This window comes from Agelaius phoeniceus, chromosome Z (genome assembly GCF_051311805.1).
Source record: "Agelaius phoeniceus isolate bAgePho1 chromosome Z, bAgePho1.hap1, whole genome shotgun sequence".
In the NCBI taxonomy this organism is placed as follows: Eukaryota; Metazoa; Chordata; class Aves; order Passeriformes; family Icteridae; genus Agelaius; species Agelaius phoeniceus.
The window spans coordinates 68647232-68664840 of record NC_135303.1 but is presented as its reverse complement, the minus strand read 5'-3'; the positions used below and the strand labels follow the sequence as shown (position 1 = coordinate 68664840).

At 36.1% G+C, this 17609-nt stretch overlaps 1 protein-coding gene across 3 annotated transcripts in view; it reads right to left on the bottom strand.

The window, feature by feature from the left end:
- TNPO1 (transportin 1) overlaps nt 1-17609 on the bottom strand; it is a 56890-nt gene that overhangs the window by 20491 nt on the left and 18790 nt on the right. For all 3 annotated transcript variants that reach the window (XR_013180186.1, XR_013180185.1, XM_054652210.2), the window contains exons 4-13: nt 16234-16383; nt 12765-12871; nt 11535-11668; nt 9150-9231; nt 8346-8468; nt 7755-7873; nt 5445-5505; nt 4634-4802; nt 2969-3121; nt 1507-1732 (exon numbers count right to left, since the gene is read on the bottom strand). Coding sequence is in view for 1 of the 3 variants with exons in the window: in XM_054652210.2 (XP_054508185.1) it covers nt 1507-1732; nt 2969-3121; nt 4634-4802; nt 5445-5505; nt 7755-7873; nt 8346-8468; nt 9150-9231; nt 11535-11668; nt 12765-12871; nt 16234-16383 (1324 nt within the window). In the remaining 2 variants the exon portion in view is untranslated. The remainder of the gene's footprint in view (nt 1-1506; nt 1733-2968; nt 3122-4633; nt 4803-5444; nt 5506-7754; nt 7874-8345; nt 8469-9149; nt 9232-11534; nt 11669-12764; nt 12872-16233; nt 16384-17609) is intronic.

Sequence of the window (17609 nt, the reverse complement as noted above, 5' to 3'; positions counted from 1 at the left end):
ATAATGAATTTAGGAACAAAAACATACAGTATCCTGTGTTCAATCTTCAATTTGATAGACATAAACAATGTATACAACTACTCAGTGCTGGGATGAAGCTCTTTGTTGTTGTCCAAGAAGGTTCACTGTATCCCCTTACAATTAAAAAAGCTAGTAAATACGTTTTGACTTGTGACAACTCTACATTTTCCTTACAGTGAAGTTTCCCAGTTTATTTTTAGTTGTAACAGTAATTTTAGTGAATTTCTGCTCTAAAGAAAGTATCTCAAAACACACTCCATGTCTGACAATGGACTTATAATAATAATAAAAAAAAAATCAAGTGTACTGTAATTTTTAGTATTTCCATTCTAGATTTCCTGGTTTCCACGGCCCATTGCACATCTGTCATAAGCACCAGGCGAGGTTATTTAACTACACCACAACACAGCTGTGTTCAACTAAATGCAGATTTTCAGCCACGTTTTGGACAAGGAAAGTTTGAGGAGAAGTGGAAGATTTTCCTTTGGGGATTTTTTTTGGTTCCTTGGTTGTTTGGTTTTTTGGGTTTTCCATTTGGGTGTTTTTAAATAGAATAAATATAGAAGACATTAAAACTACCCAAACTTGCTAGCCAAATTTTTGCAGATGTTTGGAGACAAAAAGGAAACAGTGTTTAATTCCTAAATCTTACTAAGTACATTCACAAAGTCATTGTATCTGTCCTCAGGCAAGGATATATTTTCCTTTTGAGCAAAGCTTAGTCCAAGAACTCTGAACTCATCACTCATCACTCTCCTTAGGCACTACTGACATTTTGCGGTAGCTGTTATTATGATTTTTATTACTACTACTACTATTATTATGTTTCAGGTGTTCAGAGGCATATGTAACTGCTTCTTGAAGAAACATTGAAAGCTTGCTGTGTACACTCCAGTCTGACAAAAACTGACATGTAGGTTTTTTTGATGCATAAGGGGGTGCACACATTCCCATTCCATTAATGTTGCATCCATTACTTAAGCAATCAATTTTTTTAAAGAAGTAGACATGGAGGAGAAGGGCGTTTTACCCCCCAACACCTCATTTCAAGAGAAAGATAATATCCCTTGAAATAATCATAAGCAAAATGTTTTGGTAATGCTAAGTACAAACACTTTAAGTTATCTAATGATAGGACAGCTTTCCACTGTATTCAGTTCTGACCCTGTTCACAGACATTTTTAAAAAAGACCAAATTTCTGGTCAATGAAAGTAAATGTTGCAAACAGCTAATTTAATACAAGATATATTTTTTAAGCTGGTGTTTTAGATACTCGGCAAACAAACTGCATAAGAGAAATAGACATAACTTTTTTCATGTTATTACAATTTGGGAGAAAGATGCATCTACTCTAATTTAAGAGGAAGAATACATTAAGAGCTAGAAAGGGAGTCATGCATTGACTGATAAGGGTATGAAAATAGCTTCCCATGGGAAAAAAAGCAGTGTAATGGATAGTGATGTTTGCTTAAGCTTTGGCTTACCTGCAGGCAGCTTCTTGTACTCTCTTGTTGCTATCCAAGATACGCTTTAGCAACTCAGTCATTAATGGCTTCAAGTATGTGTCTGGGGGTTGACTAACTACCCAGTGTGCATAGCGACTAAGAGTCCAGCATGTAATGGAGCGCACAAGAGCCTTTTTGTCAGAGAGGCACTGAATAAGGTGAGGGATTAGCTCTGGAAGATATGGAATCATACCCTGCATGCAGCCTGGAAAGAAAAATACAGCTATTGCAGTACCAGAATTAATGAAAAACTCCACTGTTTTCTGTTCCCTATGAGAGACATATTTTCATTCTCTATCACATAGGAACACAACATGCAATTAAAAATACAAATATTTTAACAAAGCAAGTCTGTCTAATTTATATGATTTTATAATAAAATATTTTATTTTTTTAGGGTTCTAAAAAAAACCCTCTTACATAAATAATAATTATAACACTGCATAATAATGAAAATATTAAAATTATTAGATAACAATTACATCATCAATTGAAGTTACATTATTTTCAATTACATTTCTACTTCAGTGCTTCCCCAGTCTCCAGAAATGCTTTATTGAATATAGTACAGCAAGTACATCCAAATAAAGTTTCTAAAGCTTAAAATTCCTACTTCAGTGTACTGAAGTAGGAAAAAGCAAGAAAATACCAAGCAGAGAAAGACTGTCTTGACAACAAATCATCACATGAGAAAGGATTCCTTAGAAGTTCAAATTTCTTCATTTTTCCTAAAATCATACCAATATTGACCAGGAATAAAAGCTGCACCCTTCAAGTCAGCAAGGGCAATTAGACCCTGAGATTTGCCAGAAGTACTAGCTTCCACCTTGCTGTACTTCAAATCAAAACCAACTAAGACTTTTCTATTAACTGTAAAAAAAAATATGTTCAATAGACAGCGAGGAAAAAAAAGATAATCCAGACATGAACCCAAATCTACTTCTTCAGCTTGCAAAAGGGACAGAGATCAGAGATGCTTGAGCTTCAGGCAAAAGCCAAGCAAGACTGTGAGTAAGTAAATAAGAATGGAAGTTAGCCTGTTTTAATTGGAGGACCATCTACAAAAGGCATCTTAGTGTACTGAAGTCACAGGAATGGTCTTCTCCACTTCTGAAAACACTTAAAATCTAAAGACAAAATTTATTAAATACTTACCTTCTATGAAATCAAGCTAGTATTTTGAGAGATATCAACACCTCTATACTGTAATGTTTAGAAAATGAGAAATAAAATAAATTATGTAATCTGTTTAGCCTCCCAAATACGCATAAATTTGAAAATTAAAAATAAAATAACTGCAGTCACCTATCAGTAGATGGAAGAGATTAATTACCATGACCAAACCAGCTAAGGACATACACTTGTTTGCATTAGTACATTCACCCAAGCTACTTTAGAATCAATTTAAAAATCAGCAACCTGATATGAACTGTTGCCTTACCTTCAGCAATTGCACCAAGAACAAGGATACCGGATTCTTTAACTACCCACTCGGGGTGGAAGAGCAATTCCTTTAACAGTGGCAAGATGTGTGGTAGAAGTTCATCACGAAATACATTAGCTAGGACATCTAGAGCAGCAGCAGAACATTTTCCTGAAGGGAATTAACAGTGTTAATCTCTGCTTATTATACAAACAGTTGTAGTTAGGCAATATAATCCCCTTTTTAACTCTGAGCTGCCAATGGATTCTCAGTGCACTAGGAAGAAACATACTTCCACTCCATTACACTACAGAGGGATCCACTGTGCTCCTGGGCAAAGCCACAGTTCTTAGAAAGCTATTTTAATATAAATTCTTTCTTAATCTGCCATAAAGAATTGCACCAGTCTCCTTAGTTAGCAATAGTGGTAATTGTCAAGCTATGCTGGTGCTTCACCTCTGTTCAAACTGGAAGTCAAATATGGAACACTAAACAACAAATAGGGCATGCAATTCTGATTTTCAGATAATTCAAATTTTCTCAAATCCAGATAACATATGTTATTACAGACTTCTGAAGTGTTCTACTCTTTCTCTTTTAGGCCACCATTCCTGAACAACTTCAGCTTTCTCATTGTTTTAATCAAAACTGTGCATCACAGGGTACTGTATGTCATTTAAGCTCTTTCTCAGAAAATGCATATTTAATTCTGCAATCTCTACACACAGCAGTGACAAAAAGAATATTACTACACTTTTTTCCAAGATGCAGCTTTACAGAAACAAGCATATTTGCATGCATATTTTCAACAGCAATAATTCTTCAGATATGTCTCAAAATTGTTCAACCATAAGCCTGAAGTTAAATTCACCTGTTGTGAAAACTTGGGAAGAAAGACCCTCTGTAGCTACGCCCACATCTCAAAGCATTATTTCACAATGAGTTTGCTTGCAAAGTAAATTCAAATCAGATTTGTCAGAATTTCACTAGCTATTTTCTGTCACTGAACTTAAAAAAGAAGTTTGTGGTGTTTTCTTTCCTTATAATATAGCCTATTAACCTAAAGGTCCTATGACCCCCAAAACAGGACATCTGAACTCTAGTTTCCTCAGAGCCATCTCCTACCTTCACAACTAAAGTACTGTATTGAGAAGCAAATTCCTCACTGAGAAAAGAAATACCTGTAAGGGCTATAGGCAGTAGAATGTTCACATAGAAATAAAAAACAATGCAAACCAAATCAAACACAACCCAATTTTAGAGGGAAGACTGAATTTAAAGACAGCATTAATTAGGCTTGCTCCAGTTATCAATGTGCAAAGCTTTTTTTTTCTCTTTTTAAACTGAATTTAACCAAGTGATACAGGATTTATATTATTTCATAGAATCAAAATATTAGGCCTGAAAGCTCCATTGTATTGTATCAAATAAATATTTGTAACTCAATCTGCCATATTCAAAATAAGCTTACTGATAGCTTTTGCCAATATAGTTATAAAGTCGAAATGTCATCTCAAAGGCTCCCCCCTCCAACAAACCCACCAATTATGTCAGCAGGTTTTTTTTTTGTAGTCAAAAAAAGAGCCTTGGTATTCCTTATATACAAACTTGTCTTTTTACTGTGGTTCTTGTATTATGTAAGTAGCTCTTGTTCAAAGCATTTCACACATTACTTTGACCTACTTAAATTCCAGTCAGAAATAGTATCATCATCATCAAGTTCATCATCATCATCGTCATCATCTTCAATACCATCTTCTTCATGTTGCTGAGCCACCGTCTTCGAACGATGGAAACGAGGCCTTATATCCTGCTCACTATCTGGAATAGCTTCATCTTCTTCAACATCCCCCTGTCACCAAATTGTTTTATTAGATAAACTAGTTCAACTGTATTGCTTAAGGAAGTTAACAATGTAGTTTTAGTTCAAGATTTTGTAAGTTTATAAAAGATTCACATCCCACCCGAGCTGCTTAACTAAAAAGATGGGACTGTTTCTGTGTTCTACTGCTGCATTTGCCAGAAAAACAACAGAAAGATACAAGGAAGAGAGGTATGTTCACCCCCAAAGTAACCTTCTTGTTAATAAGTTACTCAATGGGAATGAAATAGAAAGAAGTGATTCAGAAATTTTGATACACAGACATATGTAGTGATGGAAAAAGCTATGTATTCAACCTGGAAGGCATTAGAATTAGTTCTGAACATTTTTTTAATGCTGAATTCTTGAAGTAGTTCATGGTAATAGCATCCCAGCTCTGCCTAAGTTGTGTGAGAGGGGACTGGGACAAAGCAGGAGAGCCACAGATTATTTTCCAACAAACATGGCATCAGTTGCGTTTAGTATTTGGAACAGCCTACTTTGCCCCAGAAAGTTAATTCTCCACTGAAGAGATGGTAGGCTAGGTCTGCCCACTCTGACCTGAATCATTTCTGATTTATAGGTCAGAACCTAAGCAAGTATTCCAACAGAGTAAAAGAAACATATGCTCACCTTCAACAGAATAATATCAATCTCTGAATATTTCATACCATTTACCAGCACAGGTATCAGCCTACAAAGAAATAGTTACACATATTAAAGTAACACATATAAAAGCAAAATGGTTTGAATTTATATAGGCCATAATTTTGGTTGTAACTCTCACCTCCCAATTCATAAGAGAAATACCTTAGCCTGATAAAAAGGGCTATTACCTAAGCCAAGTTCTATGTCATAAGATTCATCAATACTTTGTAATGAGAAAAAGTGTTATTTCAAATGACAAACTTTTAAATAGAAGTAGTCCAATGGCACAACTGATGAATTTATTCAGAAGCGCCCTTCAGAAATTACACCTACAGGTTTTCAGTAAGAACTCAAACTCCCATAATATGCGTGATAAGTTGACTCTTGCCAATAGTGCTTGTCACTTTATTTACTTCTTGATGAAGACTTTACCTCACTATTGTTAAAGACAGAGGCCTAACTACATTAATCTCTCCTATCAACCCATGATTACTTCAGTAAGACAAGTTTTCAACATTGCAGAAATCTTGACTAATCCATATTAAGATTTACTTAATTATTAAACAGGCTATGGCTATGGGGCTCCAACTGTACAGATGTACAGCTAAAAAAGTACTAAGGAAAAAAGTAAAATATTTCCCATTAAGACACGTTCACCACAACAAAAGAAAAAACAAGTAAGCATATATAAGCCAAATGAAACTAATAACCAAGGATGACACAGCAACAGTGACAGACTCAATCTTGCTATGTTTTGCACGTGAGTATTGTTTTTGAAGGTATCAAGCTTGCTCTAATATTCACATACTGCAGTGCCACATTATGTTCTAAACCTTAAATGAAGGAATAGTAAGTATAAATATAATCATTGGCATTTCTGCAGCATACTTTGTGAAGTATACATTTTATAAAGAAGTTCACAGGCATAAAATGGAAAATTATTAGAAACCAGACGAAAAAGTTTTAAGAAGATCCTGTCCCACTTTTAATTTAACATACAAAATTTTAAGATTATCAAATACTGACAAGCTTATATAGCTTCATAGTCAAACAGGACTCACCAACAAATAAGTTGCCTTAAACACACATGACATTGAAAGATCATGGGAAAAACATGATGTGACTCTTAATAATTTATTTTTCTAGAAATTTAAAAGCTTTTTAAAAAAATGAGTATAATGCTGTTGCAGTGTCAAGGCTCTTGTAGGCCAAAAGAGATTTAATACTAGTAGCTATTAACCATGTGGTGTGTGTAGAGACTTCTTTTGCCTTTTGAACTACAAAAGTAGGAATTAAATCAGACCATTTTGAAATTTAAAATAATTTCTTGTAACACTTATTCTCCTGGTTTTAACTCCTAGTCTTTCTCTGCAACAGTACATGTTTTAATCTCAAATTTCTACTTGTTAATTGGTTAGGAAAACCAAAATTTTGCTTTCTATTTTAATTACTTCACATCCATAATGCTATTTTCTGCTGAAAAGGACATGTCTCCTGTCATTCTGTTCCTCCACTCAAAATTTTGAGAGAACTCTGTCCATATTTAAAAAGTCTTCATAAATGAAAAGAAAGTATTCATTTGATGGCAACACTGAAGAACTAATTTCCTGTTGTAAAAGATTTCAAATTAGTCTGGAGAAATTGCAAGCACTGTTGCAAAAAAAAGATACTACTACACACATGGATATTTACTCCCATTCAATCAAAGATCTATCTCTTGAGGCAGAGGAAAACTTTTTGAAACTTTGGAGAAGTAGGTTTTGAAACTCAAACCATCACGCTGCAGAAGTATGAAGCAACAAATTGTACAGGCTTTCTTCAACTTGTAGGAGTAATTTATACAAAACTGATTTCTAAATCCAAGGTGTGTCATTTTAGTTTATGCTCTTTTTAAAATGAAGAACCCTTTGCATGACAATGCACATTGAAGCACTGCATAGAGATGCCTACATAGCAGTAGTCAAGAAAACATATTCATACACCAGATACTGTGGGTAATGTCACCTAGATTTGTTCACTTAAGTGCATTTTACCATATCTTTGCATTCATGTGAAGTGTAACAGCTTGTTAAATTCGAGGTAAGCACTACAGTGGCACAGTTAAATTGCTTCTGGAGTTCATGGGGTCTGAAACCCACAGAAGTCTTTTCAATTTTACTAGGCACAAGAACTAGCTATGGAATTATTCTACTGCAAGCCATATACACTGTCTCTAAGAGTATCCATGAACAAGTCAACCGAAATTTTAAGAGGACTGTCTGAAAATAAATATGAGCTGTAATTCTTGATACTTACTTAGTAAGATGCCGACATAATACCTCTTTACAAATTGGCTGTTCAGCCAAAGTCAGCCAAAATTCACATGCCTCCAGAGCCACATTTTCATCTTGATCCTGGGTCCTTTGAAGCATGTACTACACAGTATAAAAATAAATTACTTGTATAAAATAGAACAATTATGTTCAAACTTTTTCATTAGCAGCTCAAAGAGCACCTCAGCAATGTAAAATAACATGCTTTATCCTTGTTATGGTCAACACACCTGAAAAAGTGACAGCTCCAATGTGTAAACTTTAGCAGTTTCAATTCTAGTGCTAGATTTTTAACACAATCTTTGCATTTAGGGTCATGCAATGCCTGGCTGTGATCCTGGGCATTTTGGGATAATTGATTTAACGAAGAATAAACAACTGCCATATGCACTGCCTGTCAAACACAATGTCAATTTGCAATTATATAAGAATAATGTTTTGCAATCTCAGTCTTAAAGGGAAACAAAGAGCTAACAAGGGCAAGAGCAACAACATTCTGATGAATGTTTTTTATTCATTATTTCTGCAATGTCAAACAGGGGAATCTGCAGAACATCTAGGAAATGAGACTCACCTCAACTATACTAATCATATGAGGAAGGAGGCGATCCATTCGAACTTCCAGCAACATTACAAGAGCACGGCAAACATTTTTGCGTACTTCAGGCTCCTCATCACCAGCCAGTGCAAAAAGATTCTGTTAGAAAGTAGTAACAGTTGAAAAACTTCAATTCATCATGTTCAACTTTATTAGAATTTACATTACTGACTAAAGGAGATAGATGTATATTTCTCTATAGTTGTCCAATGCACACTTTAGAATACTATTTTATTTTTTAAAGACATATGGGTTAGCAAATAAACTCTTCAGTCTCTCAGTGTATATTTTTATACATAAATATGACACTGTGTATAAACATCGGCACAAGAAAAGTACTTCTGGATTATATTTGGTCCTAATAGAAATTGTGTCAGTACATAAGAGGAGCAAATAAAATACTCTAGAGAACCCAGAACCTTCTCATCCAAGTTCAGTAACACTATTCAGACAAGCAGACAGGCCCAGTGACATGCACTTCTCAGGACAGGTATGGGACAGACTGCTGCCATTACTTTTGCACCTTTACACAACAAAAGCTTTCCCTACTTAGGAAATGGAAACATCTTTTGAAATACACCTACTTCTTTTGCTTACATGGTGGTTAGCTCTGAGCACAAGCATACAGAGTGAACTTCAATCCATGGAGGCTTAAGCTAAGATTGGGCAATAAGAAATGGAGAGTTTAGGGGTAGAGGTGGTTGTAAAACGTAGTTCAAACCGCTTGATAAATCAGATAGGTAATTTCACTTAAACCTCCAACCAAGAATTTATACTCACCTCAATAAAAGAATCTATGTGCAACATAAGAGCTTGAGTTCTGCTGATGATAAATTGATTGACACATGCCACTGCATGAGACCTACAACAGAAACAGTTAAAATATATATGTTTCATGAGTTGGAACATTTTATAATGTGTACTCAGGCATCAAAAGCATAAACCAAATATCTTCAAAGGCAAGAGAGAACAAATCTGTGCATCTGTAGCATTACCAAGAAAAATTACTAAACATTTTAAGTACTGCCTTATACTTTGATATACCTTATAAATATTTAAAAATAAAGTATTCAGTAAATAGGCTAGGATGACTACAGCTGGCATATTTTTTCTGAACCATATATATGTTCTTTTTGAGCATTTTAAGACTGTGATCTTCTCAGATAATAATAATTCCATACAAGTCAATATGGTGGTATCTTAGCTTGACCTTCTTTGTTGTTAAGTATGCAGCTGTCTTTACAATATGTTTACAATTTACTGAGACCAGAATGTGTTTACAATATAGATGTAGCTTAGAAAAAAAACACACATGCAGTTGGAAACATACTAAAACATTTGCGGAAGAAAACATTTTCAGAAATGAAGCACTGTTATTCTATTTCATTTCATGCAAAGCCATTACTTACAGGTCTTTTTCATTCTCAGACACAAAAGTGAAATTCTCAAGTCAGAGGCATAAGGCAAAACTACCTGTAGAACCCTTTGTAGATTCATTACAGTATTTTTACTACTGTAACTTCAAATTTCTGTTCTGTTTAGACATTTCTTGGAAGACTGTGTCATAAAACATTGTTCAAAAATTGTCTTTTAGTAGATTTAAAGTATTGCACTGACATTACTAGTCCTTTTCGTACCTCAGCACTATGTACTGAAACTAGGCTGTGGGCTGGCAGGTAGACTTTAAACTTGAAACTGGTTTAAGTGTCAAAGCCATGAACATAGCAACACAGGAAAAAAGTGAAAGACTGTACAGTGTGGTAAGGAAAAAAGCATGTTTTTCTGCCTCTCTCCCAGCTCCAGATAATTATTAAGTTTATCTTTCCACAAAACCATGTTCACATTTTGTTTCATAATGTCTTTAGCGAGCATCTTTTATAGATGACTTCCTAAACTGTATTAGAGTCCTATCGTTAGTCCTGGTCTTCACTATCTACTACTCTTGGCAATAAAGAATTGCCACCTTAAAGCTGTCAAATATAATTTCAAAGAGAAGATAAAACACATTTCACAGAATTACAAAGAATCATAGAATGGTTGAGGTTGGAAAGCACCTCTGAAAGTCATCTGTTCAATGCCTGTGCTCAAGCAGGGCCACCTGCAGCCAGTCGCCCATGGCCATGTCCAGCTGGCTACTGAGTATCTCCAAGCATGGAGACTCCACCACCTCTCTGGGTAACCTTTGCCAGTGACTGGTCATCCTCTCAGTAATAAAGCTGTTCTCTGATATCCAGAAGAAACTTCTGAGTTTCTGTTTGTGGCCACTGCCTCTAGTTCTGCCACTGAGCACCAATGGAAAGAGCCTGTGCTTTTTTTTTTCTCACTCTCTTTAAGTATTTACATATGTTGGTGTGTCCTAACTCTTTTGACCCTTACTTATACAGCTCTTTGCTGGAGTCTTTCCAGTATATTCATGTGTTTCTTGCACTGAACAGTCCAGAACTGGACACAGTACTTCAGGTGTGTTCTCACCAGGAAGAATAAGGTAAGGATCACCTCCCTTAAACCAGCTGGCAATACTCAAGCCCAGGATACCATTAGCCTTCCTTGTGGCAGGGGCACTCCCTTGGCTCAATTCAGGGTAAAAGCTTTTTGTTCTTTGCAATGAATACTAGCAGTAACAATTTAATTCTGGAATTTTTCTTTTATACTGGTACTTTGGAGAGATTAATATGGTTTTACAGTGAAGGCTGATGAATCCATTTAATTTGATTCAGTTGGAAGTTCAGTTAAATGCAGAATTTTTTCTTCTGTCAGAATCAGAAACTTTTGTCAGCAAAAGAATTTTCACTCTCCCATTGCTGAAGCCATTACAAAAGGCACGTAAAATTGTTATATCTAATGAGAATAATAAGTTCTAACCACAGCACTGAATTTTTTGTAATAATATGCAAAAACTTAAAAGAAGCTATTTGATTTTCAGAATCATTTACTGATTGTATGAAGAGGTGAGATTCTTGTATTAACTATGAAGATAAGCTTCATAGTTTAAGTTTAGTTTATTCAAAGATAAAATGAAAATTACTGATGCATGGAATCTCTGTGGGTTTCTGCAGGATCATTTAAAATAGCTAAGCAGGTTTTAAAGACATCTACAAAACAGCACCCTTGTGCTAATGTAAATGAATTTTAACAGGTAACTGTAAGTACAACTCATAAACCTACCGTATTTTTGGGCTGCTGTGCTTGAAGAACTGCAAGAACTTAGGTATCATGATATTGAGTGGCCGGTCCAACACATCACTATCTAAAATTTCAGCAGAATCTTCACATATCTTCTGAAGAGCGCCAAAAGCGCCCTTTTTTAAAAAGAAATAAACAAATAAGTATCTTTCGCATTCTGAAGAAAACAAAATTTAAGACTTCATATAGAATGGGCGATTTCAGCACAACACAGTAAATGTAGCTAATTAATAAGGTAAATGCAGATAACTAATTAATGATTAAATTGAAATATTCTTAAAGGCATTTTATTTAAATCAGCATCTGAGCATCTGTCAGCTCTCAAGCTGGCAGAGTCGGCAATGACTAAGTGATAATTTTATTTTGATTTGATGCTTATGTATCCAAATATACTTCAAAGAACACTTAAAAGCTAATTTTTATTTGAGAAGTAAGTAGGATGAGCAGAAGTATCCAAATTAATTGCATATATAATTGTATTTCCTTTCATGATTCACTATGGGACAAAAGAGAGATATGGTCAACTTGAGTTTAATTTTCAAATGTGAGGTTATTTTCCAGAAAGAAAAAAGTACAAAACCCTACAAAACAATGTGGCATTTTGATCATTAGTTGTCTCTGAAGGTCACTTTATACTACATGTTTCACACTTTCATGGAGACATTATTAAGTAATTCAAATGCTGTGATCACAATCTTAATTATTTTGCATCAGACACAGCCTTATATTTTTTGTTAGTTTAAAACTGTTATTTACTTATTTCCCTTCATGCAGACTAAACAAAACAGTTCATTTCACCTTGATATAGCAATTGATCACTTTTCCAGGTTAAGTTACAAAAAGAATGAACAGTACTTTTATGTAAGACAAAATTCAACACCAGCTTGATGATGCTAATGGGGCCTAAAAGATTAGGTATCACAGAGCAGTAATTTCAGGAGACTTCTGAGCTGAGATATGATGATCATCCATCTGCAACCTTATTCCACTTTTATGCAAAGAAAATCAATTTGTTTGAATGAACAGTAAGAACATGGACCACATTTAGAAGAAAAAGTATCAAATCTGAGCCACCGTTCTGCAAGGAGAAGACATGGGCATGTATAAATACATACAGACATACACACAATACATATACATAGTGTCCCCAAAGAGAGAAAAAAATCATGACATTCAGATGGATTCTCTTCTGTTTTCTATAAATCTCCTTACCTCACAGGTATTGTAATCTTCAGAATCCAACAGGCTGCAGAGCTTTGGCAAGAGTTCAGGCCAATTCTGTAACTCCCCTTTTGAGGCAATGGTTGTTATCAGAATGCCTAAAAGAAACAGAAGAATTGAGAAAATGAGATCTCACATGCTTTCACTTCTTTCATATACATTTTTCTTATTTTTCTCCTCTCAATCTCTAAAGAGCTAAGAAAGTTATGGTTTTGTTAAGGACTGGCATGCATAAAAAGAGGAAGTGCAATTTAATTGCAAATGTTATTTGAAGGGCTTTCAACAGCAAAGGTGGGTTGCTCCTTCCTGCTGCTATGAAGGACTCAAGTATTAGAAATCAAGCACCAAGTAACCTCACTTAAGGAAGCTGTAATTAATAACATTTATGTATCTGTATAATTTATACCACAGCAGGACAGTTTTGGCTCTAAATTTACTAAACACTGTGCAACTCTGGACCTTTAATAAATACAGAGTATCCATCCTAAGTCACTTCCTTTTTTACTATGATATGAAAGCATGGATGTGGGAATCTGTCATTCAATAAACTTAAAACCTAGTGATAAATTACATGCTTACAACTTTACTACGTTCATGCAAAACATTAAGGACACATTCTAAGACCAAGATACCTACTAAGAGCTTAAACACTATGGCAGGTCAGCCGGTTAGGAGCTGTGAGAGCCAGCAAACACACAGGTCACCACAAAGAAATCACTAATTGTGTTTCCAGCACACATAGAAATCCTGGGAAAAACTAATTAGGTGACAGGGACTGAGAAAGCTGCTTATAAACTAGAACTGAATTTGTATGAGTCCATTTTGCCTCAATGCAAAATGTAACAGCTAGCACAATCCTTAATGCTACTGGCAGTTACTACACAGAAGAGCTCAACACTACTACAACTAGTAATCTCCCAAGCAAAAAGTGATGGAAGAAGTTTCCCAAGTTTTTTCCTTGAGCTACTCACAATATATCATTTTTCTTTGGAATAAAATGCAAAAATTCTGGTTAAATACGAAAGAATAAAGGACAGCATTACAGAGCAAAGGACATCCTGGACAGGACACACAATAACTAATAAATATTTCATATTATTCCTTTGATGCAATATGCTGGATCTTTTCAAGGTCCCAGAATTGGTTTCAGAGGATGAAATGGTCTGGCCTGCAATTCAGGCCATACATGCCATTATAAACTTTCTGTACACATGGTGCTTTGCCTCTGTAACTCCTGAAGCTGATTTCTGAACTTCTTAACTTTTAAAAGCTGAACTTTATAATGAATTTCCCCCTTAAAGGGCAATCGTTAGCTTTCAACTCTCCAGTTCCTCCACTACTTTAAAATACTTGAACTCTTTTCCCTCCTTGCTTTCAATTGGGAATTATACTAAGGTCCTGCCCAGACTAGAGTCCCTAGAAAGTTTTAAGAACAGTTGCAGACACTTATCTTAAGAGATGTGTTTACATCCTTGTGGATTTGTGGGTCCTCAACAAAGGCAGATTGAATCTATATTTCAAAATTAGCACTGGGGTTTTAAAAGCTATACAACTGGTTAACAGCACAGAGAAGATACACTGTGTTATTCATTTGGGAATTTGAATAAGGACAAGCTAAGTAAGGATAAAACAATGTGCAGTTATCATTTGGTCTCAAGTCATGTGCTCATTCTCCTCAGCAAGGTGACTTCTGAAGATGGGATTGACCAGCTTGCCTCCATCTGGGCCAAAAGGTACCTTCTGTCTGATTAGCACTAGATGCTAGAGACCACAAAGGAGAGTGAATACTGCATTAAATCTTCTCTGATGCCATTTTGATGTTCTTGCTCTCAGAATTCCTGAGATATTATTTCCAATTGACTCATTAAATTGATAGTGCTTGAACTGCACAAACACGTACTCAGCAGAAGAGCAGCCCTAATCTCCACCTGCCAACTCATGCTAAGAAGGCTGTCTAGCTAGACAGTAACCTCTTTACACTTCACTAGTATCTAGAATCCAGTGGGTATTAGACCAAGCTCAGATAGCTACAAGGATCCAGCAATTCAAACAGAAAGGTGCCAAACACATGCAAAACAGCAACACTTATGCAAGCATGCAGTTCATCAGCTGTTACTCATCTTCAGAGTTCTTATATGCCTAATAATTCCTGCAAAGACCACTTAAAGCTGAACAATAATTAAGCTACTAATCCACAAGCATCTCCCATCAGGAAAAATTAGAGAGTAACTGCTTGAAAACAAACAGCCCCTCCCTCCCTCCCTAACCCCACAGAACATCACCAAACAACCCTAAGATAGCAAAACAAATGGAGCTGGAATACGTTCCTTAGCTAGTTCTACTGTACTCCACTGAGAACTCATATGAACAAAGAAGTAAGCGTGACTTCTACAACCTGAAATTCAAAGAGTACCTGTCACTCAAAGACTTATTTCTACTCTCATTAGGGACATTGATCATTAATAGAATTCATAGTAAAGCAGCTTCACAACTGGCAAGACAGCAGGAAATTACTTAAAGAAATGAGTAGTTTCCTCTAGTCTTTAGTCCGTAACCTGAATGCCTGGAGAAGGAATCCTATAGAAAAAGCAAATGATTCTAAATAGTAACTGATAGATTATTTTAAAAGATGAGCCATCTGAAAAAAGCTGAATTTCTTTCTGAACTGACACCCATACCCATTTTCAGTATTCAAATACATACTTTATGTTTTTCTAGTTTTTGATCAGACCAGGAAAATTACTATAACATTGAAGGAAATCATATTATCAAAGAACAGACAGAAAAGCAACTTCATCTTGAACTAAATAAAAAAAAATAACAAATATACGTATTTTATGAGAGATGTGTATCAAGATAAGGTATTTACAAAATCAAAAATTCATGTAACAAATAAAACTTCTCACTGGAACTAGATAATCTTTAAGGCCTCTTATGAGATCATTTCAAGATTTTATGATACTATGAAGTTCTGTACACCACACCTACCTACTGTTTTCTGACAGAAGCTCTTTACGTGAATGCCTTATGCATGGTATGATGATCCCCTGAGGGATGTGCATATGCAGGCATATAGGGGGTGGAGTGCAGAAAATCAGCTAACAGAAGCATTTCATTGATGCAATTAGAGCACCGCAACAGCTCTTAAGTCAGGCCTTTACTGTGTTCCTGTTTTTAGGTATATAAGCTGGCAGCAAGCTCAATTTAGGAAGATTCAAATCTTACATTTCAAGAAATATGAACTGAATTGCTACATCACTTCTAAGATAACAAGAATCTAAAGTATGGCATCTTTATATTCACAATAAAGAAAAATTTCATTGAAACATGGTGAAGTTGTGACAATTATGAGAAACAAAAAATTTTACTAATTTTGTAACTCTTTATGTCCCTACTACAACTTTCACCTATACCAGAAACATTTTCAGTATGCAGAGGACAGCATTAAGAACAAACTTACCTACAGTAGCTCTAATTAAGGGGGAGGAATCACCAATGTTGTTCAAACATTCACTTTTAATGAAGTCAGTTACCCCATTTGGAAAGTTGTGAAAATGTGCTTTTACATTATTCTTCAAGATAAGACCACTCAAGGAACGTGTTGGCTCATCTGCAACAGAAAGTAATTACAGTCAATCTTCAATCAGCTTACAGAAATAAAACATATTTTCAGAAAATGCCACAAGATCAAAGCTTATATATAGATATTAATCTTCATTTCCTTATCTCTCCTTCCAGCTACACCCATCAATTCACCTAGCAAACCTTTTCAGGTTCAGAGTACACAAATCAATCACCATATAAAGTTCAACAAGGGTAAGTGACAGCTGGGGATGAGGCAACCTTGAATGCACAGTCTGGGAACTGAGATGCTGGAAAGCAGTGCCACAGAGAGGGACCAGTGGGTCCTGGTCAATGGCAAGTTGAACATGGTCAGCAGTGCCCTGGCAGCCAGGAGGGCCACCTGTGTCCTGGGGGCATCAGGCCCAGCATGGCCAGCTGGGCAAGGGAGGGGATTGTCCTGCTGTGCTCTGCACTGGGGCAGCCTCACCTCCAGTGCTGGGGCAGCTCTGGGTGCCACAATAGCCTCATACAAGGCTAGAGAGTGTCCAAAGGAGCCCCATGAGGATGCTGAAGAGCCTTGAGGGGAAGCCCTATGAGGAGCAGATGAAGTCACCTGGTCTGTTCAGCCTGGAGGACACTGAGGGGAGACCTCATTGCAGCCTACATCTTGTTCTGGTGAGGGGAAGAGGATGGACAGGCACTCATCTCTTCTCTGTGGTGACCAGTGACAGGACCCACAGGAATGGCCTGAAGTTTTGTCAGGGGAGGTTTAGGTTGGATATCAGGAAAAGGTTCTTCAACTAGAGGTTGTCTGGGCACTGGTAGAGGCTTCCCAGGGAAGTGGTCACAGCACCAAGCCTGACAGAGTTCAAGAAGCGTTTGGACAATGCTCTCAGGCACATGGTGTGATTCTGCACATGGGTGTCCTGTGAAGGCCAGGAGCTGGACTTGGTGGTCCCTTCCAACTCAACATATTGTGTGATTCTGTGATACATTATTTTTGTTTATACAAAGTTAGAACATTGGATAACAAACTTTATATTTTAAGAGAAAGTTTTGAATATTCATACAAGCAAGGAACAGATATGAAGTCATGCGATACAAGAAACTCTATTAAAGGTGTTTGTCAGCCAAAGACATTCAGACATTCTGATTATACTGACAGGCTTGCTGCAATACTCTTACTGTAAGAAACTGGTCACAAACCCGGTTTCACCATAGGAGGATATGGAAATGATGCAGTGACTGTGCAGTAAAACCTCTACCCCTATT